The sequence below is a fragment of the Bufo gargarizans genome, chromosome 7, assembly GCF_014858855.1.
Source record: "Bufo gargarizans isolate SCDJY-AF-19 chromosome 7, ASM1485885v1, whole genome shotgun sequence".
NCBI lineage: Eukaryota > Metazoa > Chordata > Amphibia > Anura > Bufonidae > Bufo > Bufo gargarizans.
The window spans coordinates 52,461,359-52,471,075 of NC_058086.1; the positions used below are offsets into that span (position 1 = coordinate 52,461,359).

At 52.2% G+C, this 9,717-nt stretch overlaps 1 protein-coding gene across 1 annotated transcript; it reads right to left on the bottom strand.

The window, feature by feature from the left end:
- Positions 1-1,474: 1,474 nt before the first annotated feature.
- UROD (uroporphyrinogen decarboxylase) lies at positions 1,475-8,188 on the bottom strand. The gene is made up of 10 exons (XM_044301028.1): positions 8,042-8,188; positions 5,552-5,664; positions 4,799-4,878; positions 4,646-4,708; positions 4,247-4,444; positions 4,002-4,163; positions 3,791-3,928; positions 3,440-3,540; positions 3,269-3,335; positions 1,475-1,858 (listed from the first exon to the last, which is right to left on the bottom strand). The coding sequence occupies exons 1-10, from the start codon at positions 8,062-8,064 to the stop codon at positions 1,700-1,702; spliced, it is 1,104 nt and encodes a 367-aa protein (XP_044156963.1). The 5' UTR covers positions 8,065-8,188; the 3' UTR covers positions 1,475-1,699.
- Between the last annotated feature and the right edge of the window lie 1,529 nt (positions 8,189-9,717).

The following is a 9,717-nucleotide window of genomic DNA, read 5'->3' on the forward strand; positions in this document are numbered from 1 at the left end:
GCAACGTGTGCACTGCAGAATATGGCAGCATGAAGAAGCCCAGAGGCAGTCACAGATGTAAAGTCCGAGAGCGGAGAGCCTCGTATTAGAGCAATGGGGCTGTGACAACCCACCGATGTTAATAAGTCACCGAAAAGGAAAATATCTGCTTAGTAGATTTATGAAGCTGTGGGAGAATCTGACCTTTCCAGTGCAGTCAATGTCCTTGTAATATCAAAGTCCCTTGCAGAGAATTGCGTAAAATTCTACTGCTTGCAGTTATTGAGCATGTATGAGGAAGCTCACTGCATACAGATTATATACAGCCACCACTAGGGGGAGCTCCCTACATACAGATTATACAGCCACCACTAGAGAGAGCTCACTACATACAGATTATACAGCCACCACTAGAGAGAGCTCACTACATACAGATTATACAGTCACCACTAGAGGGCGCTCACTACATACAGATTATACAGCCACCACTACATACAGATTATGTGGCTGCAGAGACTGTTCTCATGTAATTACGTCCATAGTGGGAGCTCTGAGTAAGAACTGAAATTAATCAGCACAGAATTTCTAAATATTTGTTGTACATGTGAATAGATGGATCAGGAACTGACAGTACAATGTAAACCTTGGTTCTAATTCAGGTTTTACATTGTACGTGATTTTAACATTTTATTAAAGGGAACCTGTCAGCACCAAAATGGATCATGAACCGCCCGCCAGCAGTACCTTAAAGCGGTTAACATCCGGCTTCTGTTACGTTCTTGTGTACGATGTCTGAGGCGCATGATCGCTGTAAAACTACTTTTATTCCCCCGGAGGTCGTATGCAAATGAGGCTTCCTTGCTCCGAGTCTAGGTAAGCAGCCCCCTAACCATCCCCTCTTTTGTTAGATTGAAAGCTTGCAGCGCGGCCAGGATGGCACAAGTTGAAACACGGCTAATAGCGGCAGCCGGAGACAGGATCGCACCGTGCATGTGCGAGACTTATGCAATCCTGGCTGCGCTGCAGGCTGTCAATCTTACAAATGAGGGGACGGTTAGGGGGCTGCTCACCTAGACTCGGAGCAAGGAAGCTCACGCGAGATTTTATCTGTAGGGCGTTTCTTAGGCGGCGCTGAGGAGATTGACTCGGAGGAAATATGACTCTATGTTAATTAGTATAAAAAGCGGGAAAGTGTTTAGGGCGATAAAATCGGACAGGTTAGTCCTGAGAAGATTATGGATCGATCGCTGGCAACTATCAGGGTAAACAAGCACATTTGGGTTTATAGGTCAGAGCATGGTGACAGGTGCCCTTTAAATGACCACTTTTCTGATTTCTATGAATTCACGCTTTCAGGTTTTGCTTTCTGCCGACTCCATAGTTTGAATTCGCTTCCTATTGGTTGACTGTATATTTAGTATTGTAAAGTGATTTACTGCAGAATCCACCCGTCTAGATGTGCGGCAGACTCCATACATACGACACGTCACCTCCATGAGGCTCCAGAAACCTGTTTATTCTATTGCCTGATGATACATCCACCCAGTAATTGTAACATGTTCCTCCAGCTCTTCAGAAGGACACGAGGCGACCTCCTCTCTACACGGAGGAGAACAGACGAGGCGGTGGTCAGTGCAGCTAGAATCGTCTCGTTATTAACCCCTGAAGCAGCAGGTCCTGCACGTTCTCCATCTTCTACTGGGATCAGACAGTTCTGCCCTCAGTTCTCCTTTTTATCAGAGTACTTATGAACAGCAGAAATAAAGGCGCCCACGTGCTCAGGGTCCATGTCCGGATACAAACCGTGACCCAAGTTAGCAATGTAGCCTCGACACCCAAAGGCCTCCAGCATTTTCTTCACCATCTCTTCAATATTTTCCTGCAGCAAACAAACAAGAGATGATCTCCCGCACAATAAACATAGAAGACAGAGCAGTCACAACCAGTATAACCAGTGCAGGAACCATGAGCGACATGGAAAATATTACCTCTAAATGCCCCTCACATCAGGCCTCCTGAGCCAAAAGAGTGAGGGAAGGGGAACGACAACAGCCCTGAGCACATTCATAGCTCAGAAATGCAGTTACCAACAAAGAAATCAATTATTCTAAGATGAATATCTTCACAACACCAACTACTACAATACTGCCTCCTATGTACAAGAATATAACTGCTATAATACTGCCTCCTATGTACAAGAATATAACTGCTATAATACTGCTCCCTATGTACAAGAATATAACTGCTATAATACTGCTCCCTATGTACAAGAATATAACTACTATAATACTGCCTCCTATGTACAAGAATATAACTACTATAATACTGCTCCTATGTACAAGAATATAACTACTATAATACTGCCTCCTATGTACAAGAATATAACTACTATAATACTGCCTCCTATGTACAGGGATATAACTACTATAATACTGCTCCTATGTACAGGGATATAACTACTATAATACTGCTCCTATGTACAGGAATATAACTACTATCATACTGCCTCCTATGTACAGGAATATAACTACTATAATACTGCTCCTATGTACAAGAATATAACTACTATAATACTGCTCCTATGTACAAGAATATAACTACTATAATACTGCTCCTATCTACAAGAATATAACTACTATAATACTGCTCCCATGTACAGGGACATAACTGCTATAATACTGCTCCTATGTACAAGAATATAACTATAATACTGCCTCCTATGTACAAGAATATAACTACTATAATACTGCCTCCTATGTACAAGAATATAACTACTATAATACTGCCTCCTATGTACAGGAATATAACTACTATAATACTGCTCCTATGTACAAGAATATAACTACTATAATACTGCTCCTATGTACAAGAATATAACTACTATAATACTGCTCCTATCTACAAGAATATAACTACTATAATACTGCTCCCATGTACAGGGACATAACTGCTATAATACTGCTCCTATGTACAAGAATATAACTATAATACTGCCTCCTATGTACAAGAATATAACTACTATAATACTGCCTCCTATGTACAAGAATATAACTACTATAATACTGCCTCCTATGTACAGGGATATAACTACTATAATACTGCTCCTATGTACAGGAATATAACTACTATCATACTGCCTCCTATGTACAAGAATATAACTACTATAATACTGCTCCTATGTACAAGAATATAACTATAATACTGCCTCCTATGTACTAGAATGTTACTATAATGATGCCTCCTATATTACACGCTATAGTACATACAGTGCGGTCAGTGTTGCGCTCACCTTGCTGGCGTACAGCGCACACGGGTCCAGGTTTCCCTGCAGCGTCACTCTCTTTCCAGTTTTCTCCCTGAAATAAATGGTTAGATCTTGAGGTTCCCGTGTCTGCAGATTATTGGGGTACACTGGGGCAGAAACAGAACCCCAGGGACCCCCACACTGTCCACTTCTCACCTCGCCTCCTGGGGTTGGATCGTCCAGTCCAGTCCAACCACCTCATAACCCGACTGGGAGAGATCCTCTAATGCGTAATGAGCGTCCTTGGCGAAGACAATCTGCAAGAAAGGACCAGACGGTATAATGACCACTAGATGGCGATGAACGACCCGGAATCTGAAGCATTATCCCCCCCTCCCCCTGTCCGGCATGTGACCAGCAGCGGAGCGGGAATATTTACATCACACACGTGATATTATGTGACATTTGCATGTTACTGAAAAACTTTTTGTGATGAGGTTTGGACCTGTGGACCCTCCCGCGCGGCCCCATCCTAGGTGCGTGGTCACATGACCCTGCCGGACTCACCATTGGCACTTGCTCCAGTCCCTCCGCCTTCAGCTTCTGCTTCACTCTACCAGAGATTTCCCGCAGATACGGCAACGAGAAGTCGGCAAACTGCCGGGGGCCGAGGCATCCGGCGTGAGACTCAAAGACCTGCAGGGCCTGGACAACACAGACGAGAGTCAGTGCCAGACACCGCCCCGAACCGGAGACCACCCACCGGCCCCTGCACTACCTGCGCTCCGGCTGCCACCTGCCCCACCAGGTAGTCCACAATGACATCAGTGAGGTTCTGCAGCAGCTGGTGACTGGCGCTCGGGTTCTGGTAGAGCCAGCGCTTGGCTTTGGACATGGTATTGGAGCCTCCTCCTTCTATCATGTAGGTCATCAGCGTCCACTGAGAGAAGACGACAAGGGGGTCACTGAACGCGGCCGCCACCTGCTCCCACCCATGGTGGACGGAGCCCTGGTGATACTTACCGGAGCGCCGGTGAATCCGATTAGAGGGACCTGCCCGGCTATTTTATGACGAGTCAGCGTGATCGCCCGGAACACGTAACCCAGCTCCTGAGACACGTCCACTGTGGGCTTCAACTTCTGCAGATCCTCGGGGCCCTTAAGAGGCTCTGGAAACACCGGCCCCCTCCCTGGCTCCATGCGGACATCCATCCCCAGCGCCTGAACCATGGCAGAATTAGAACACATAAGTCCACAATCTGTTGTAACCCACACACGGATCCTACGTCATGTGTATGGCCCTTTAAGACTGAAGGACACCAACAGAGCACATGAGGTTGGGGCAGAGTGGACTCTGGCGCGCTCTGGTGGACATGACAATTATTACAACCCAGTATATACATCTATCTAACCACAGATCACCTGAGGAATCACCAGGATGTCCGAGAAGATAATGGCAGCGTCCAAAGGAAACCGGCGCAGCGGCTGCAAGTGAAGAGACAGAGCGGTAAAGAGCAGACCACCTCCCCCCACCTTACAGAGCGGGGACAGTGACATCACTGCGTCCATTGTTACCTGTAATGTCAGCTCGCAGCAGATCTCGGGGCTCCGACAAGTAGCGAAGAAATCCTGAGCGGCGCGAGTCTCCCGAAATTCTGCACCAGGAGAAAATAAATTGTGACACAAAGTCCGGCCACTAGAGGGCAGCAAAGATAAGACGGTAATAATGGGGGCGGCACAGTCATCCATGGGCCCAACTGCTGGGGCCCCTGGGCTGGCGCGCCACATGCTGGACATGATTTCATTCCCCCACCATCTTACATTATACAACACTACTACTCCCATCGTACCCAGAGCACTCACCGCACTGCCCCCGAGCTATAAAAGGTAAATAGTGACTGCAGCTCTGGATGTGACTGGAGACATGGAGTAACTGATGAGGAGAGCGCCCTCATTGCGTTGCGAGACGTATTCTACTGTCCTAGCGGCCCCCTTGTCGGAATGCGATTTTTCGTATGTCCCCATGACAACACTTCTTGCTCACAGGGGCCCCGGGCCTCACGGCGACAGACTGCAGCTCTAGTATTTCTAGCACAGGAAATAAACCGCAGGTCGGACTGGGTCGAGTCCCTCTGACAACACCGAGCTACGCACGAGAGCGGGAAGTGTTGTCATAGGGAAAGAGGGAGATCTGTAGCACCTGCTCTGCTAGATCTCCGGGTTACATCACCCTATACTCTAGTCACATCCAGAGCAGCATACGTACAGAGTTATCTGCAGGTTCACACTGCGCAGTCACTGGCTGCAGATCACCATAAAACCACCTACCTGGCAGATATCTACCCGCCTGTCGCATACACCACACCGGAACATGGGGGCACTCCTCTCCTCGAGCAGCGCGCAGGAACGTGTCGTTCTTCAGATCCGGGAAATCCTTAGGCCTGAGGACAGAAGAGCGATCAGTGCAACAATGTAACGATGCATTATACATGAATACATTGTATCAGTCACCTGGAGAGAAGCTCCGCCCATGGCGATGACAGATCACACAATGGGCATCCTTGGACGTAGCTCCGCCCCCCGCGGCTGATCCCTACGGGCCCTATAGCTGCACTGGCCACATTCACAATTCTTAAAGAAATGGAATGGCGATAGATGGCTGCCGAAAACAAAGAGGCGCTTGCTTATCTCCAGGGGCCTGCCCTCCCCGGAACACGGCCGCTCATTATCTCTGCAGGTTCAGGGCCGGGTCCTGTTATCTGGAGGCTACAGACAAAACCTTCAAAGGGGACGGGGGTGGACTCTGGGCGCCCCACCCTGAAGAGAAGATGCTGAGTGGACCCCGGGGGCCCCACCCTGCCAGGAAGATGCTGACACATTCAGGCCCTCGGAGCTACCTCTGGACACCGGCCGTCACCCCAACACCCCATGTATATAGGCGGGGGTCTCACTGATGGGAGGACCCCGCTCACATGAAGAAGGGCGCAATCCACAAACCACAAGTCCCAGCAGAGACGAGCACCGAGGACTGTCACCCGCCTGAGGTGCTGGCGCTCTGTGTTTACCTGACGCCGGCTCCGCGGTCACATGACACCCCCCACGGGCAGAATTCAGGGCACCGTCCCTTTAACACCACACATGGCTGCACTGTGGAAACCCCTTTAAACGGAAAAGTATTTCTGCCCCTTTAAGCCATGAGCCGCACGCAGGCCTCCATATGTGACTGGTACAGGGGCCACAGGGGCCCCAGAACTAGTTCTCCTTCCTAAATCCTGCAGGCAGCACAGGGTGCAGAATAAGGCTACATGCACACGACTGTATGTGTTTTGCGGTCTGCAAAAAAAAGGATGACGTTCCGTATGGCATCTGTTTTCTTTTGCGGATCCGTTTTTTTGCGGATCAATTGTAATAATGCCTATCCCTGTCCGCAAACTAGAAAAAAAAAAATAGGGCATGCACAACGGAGCGGACATACTGATGCGGACAGCACACGGTGTGCTGTCCGCGTTTTTTGCGGACCCATTGAAATGAATGGGTCCCTATCCTATCCGCCAAAAAAACAGAACGGACACGGAAACAAAATACGGTTGTGTGCATGAGGCCTAACAATGACTGAGGAGAGTCCAGGCCCCCACCAGGAGCGCGTATGCAGGGGGGCCCCCACACCAGGAGCGCGTATGCAGGGGGGCCCCCACACCAGGAGCGCGTATGCAGGGGGGCCCCCACACCAGGAGCGCGTATGCAGGGGGGCCCCCACACCAGGAGCGCGTATGCAGGGGGGCCCCCACACCAGGAGCGCGTATGCAGGGGGGCCCCCACACCAGGAGCGCGTATGCAGGGGGGCCCCCACACCAGGAGCGCGTATGCAGGGGGGCCCCCACACCAGGAGCGCGTATGCAGGGGGGCCCCCACACCAGGAGCGCGTATGCAGGGGGGCCCCCACACCAGGAGCGCGTATGCAGGGGGGCCCCCACACCAGGAGCGCGTATGCAGGGGGGCCCCCACACCAGGAGCGCGTATGCAGGGGGGCCCCCACACCAGGAGCGCGTATGCAGGGGGGCCCCCACACCAGGAGCGCGTATGCAGGGGGGCCCCCACACCAGGAGCGCGTATGCAGGGGGGCCCCCACACCAGGAGCGCGTATGCAGGGGGGCCCCCACACCAGGAGCGCGTATGCAGGGGGGCCCCCACACCAGGAGCGCGTATGCAGGGGGGCCCCCACACCAGGAGCGCGTATGCAGGGGGGCCCCCACACCAGGAGCGCGTATGCAGGGGGGCCCCCACACCAGGAGCGCGTATGCAGGGGGGCCCCCACACCAGGAGCGCGTATGCAGGGGGGCCCCCACACCAGGAGCGCGTATGCAGGGGGGCCCCCACACCAGGAGCGCGTATGCAGGGGGGCCCCCACACCAGGAGCGCGTCTGCAGGGGGGCCCCCACACCCGGAGCGCGTATGCAGGGGGGCCCCCACACCAGGAGCGCGTATGCAGGAGGGCCCCCACACCAGGAGCGCGTATGCAGGAGGGCCCCCACACCAGGAGCGCGTATGCAGAGGGCCCCCACACCAGGAGCGCGTATGCAGAGGGCCCCCACACCAGGAGCGCGTACGCAGAGGGCCCCCACACCAGGAGCGTGTACGCAGAGGGCCCCCACACCAGGAGCGTGTACGCAGAGGGCCCCCACACCAGGAGCGCGTATGCAGAGGGCCCCCACACCAGGAGCGCGTATGCAGAGGGCCCCCCACACCAGGAGCGTGTATGCAGGGGGGCCCCACACCAGGAGCGTGTACGCAGGGCCCCCCAGCACTCCTCATACTCACAGCAGGTCCTCGGGCTGCGCCATGCCGCTGGGTGTCAAGCAGAGTCAGTGAATCCTCGGCCCTTCTCCTCCAGTCCACGCCTCCACATGGGCGCAGCCATAACCTAGACTTACCTAACGACCACGCCCCCTCAGAGTTACTCACAGGAAGAGCATCAGCCATTGGTTAGAGGCTTCTCCGTCGCCCAATCAGGATTGACAACACATTCAGCGTTACTAAGCAACCGGACAAGAGGCAGGAAGGAGCTGAGCGGCTGTCAGCGTGACCAGGCCGTATATATTCTAGTATGCGCGCACAGTGAGAGGATGGGATCTAGGTGGTGATGATGGGAGTTGTGATGGATCAGGATGTGACTGATATGTGTGCTAGTCATATTAGTTCTGGTGGACTACAAGGCTCAGAACATCCATGGAAGTCTCCTCCCAGGTGATGTGTGGGTCTCCTGTGCCCCAGGCCTCGGTCCCTGCTGCAGGGAACAGCCTCTCCTACACCAGGAAGCCCCACATGTGCCCCCCAAATAGGGGCGACTTTATGGTAGACCACGCCTCTAACTCCGCCCAAAACATAACCACACCCAGTGCCCCTAAAGGGGTTATCTAAGTCTAAAAATGCCTGGGCCCCTCACAGTAGTTATACCCAGATATGTGCCCCTCACAGTAGTTATGCCCAGATATGTGCCCCTCGAAGTAGTTATACCCAGATATGTGCCCCTTACAGTAGTTATGCCAGATATGTGCCCCCTCACAGTAGTTATGCCAGATATGTGCCCCCTCACAGTAGTTATACCCAGATATGTGCCCCTCACAGTTATACCCAGATATGTGCCCCTTACAGTAGTTGTGCCAGATATGTGTCCCCTCACAGCAGTTATATCCAGATATGTGCCCGTCACAGTAGTTATACCAGATATGTATCCCTTACAGTAGTTATGCCAGATATGTGCCCCTCACAGTAGTTATACCCAAATATGTGCCCCTTACAGTAGTTGTGCCAGATATGTGCCTCCTCACAGTAGTTATACCCAGATATGTGCTCCTCACAGTAGTTATACCAGAAATATGCCCCTTACAGTACAAACAGCCACTGAAATCTGGAACTAGTGTCCTGCCAAATCTGGGACAGTTGGGAGGTATGCCTACGGGTCGTTGGTTATTGACCATACTGACTATTTGCATCTGCTGTGGAACTATACGACCCAGAATACAGACAATCCTCCGCTGATCCAGAGCCTAAAACCCGAGAGAATCCGCAGTGTGGGCCTCGGTGGTCAAATGTGTCCGAAGATTACACCCTGCGTGCCCAGAAGGTAGGACCCTGGAGACCACACTGCCCGAGACGGGTGAAAATACCCCAATAAAGGGAATTTACCCCCAATACTGCGTGCTGAGCCGTGTATCTAATCCTATCCTGTGTGATACTGCCTGCTGAGCTGTGTATCTAATCCTATCCTGTGTGATACTGCCTGCTGAGCCGTGTATCTAATCCTATCCTGTGTATCTCAGCCTGGCTGCTCTCTCGGGGCAGTGTATCTCAGCCTGGCTGCTCTCTCGGGGCAGTGTATCTCAGCCTGGCTGCTCTCTCGGGGCAGTGTATCTCAGCCTGGCTGCTCTCTCGGGGCCCTGTATCTCAGCCTGGCTGCTCTCTCGGGGCCGTGTATCTCAGCCTGGCTGCTCTCT

Coding starts and splice junctions, on each gene's coding strand:
- UROD (XM_044301028.1), bottom strand. CDS start 8,064: ATGGCGCAGCCCGAGGACCTGCT. Junction 5,665..8,041: donor GCGCAGCCCGAGGACCTGCT/GTGAGTATGAGG, acceptor TTCTGTCCTCAG/GCCTAAGGATTTCCCGGATC. Junction 4,709..4,798: donor GCTGCGAGCTGACATTACAG/GTAACAATGGAC, acceptor CTTCACTTGCAG/CCGCTGCGCCGGTTTCCTTT.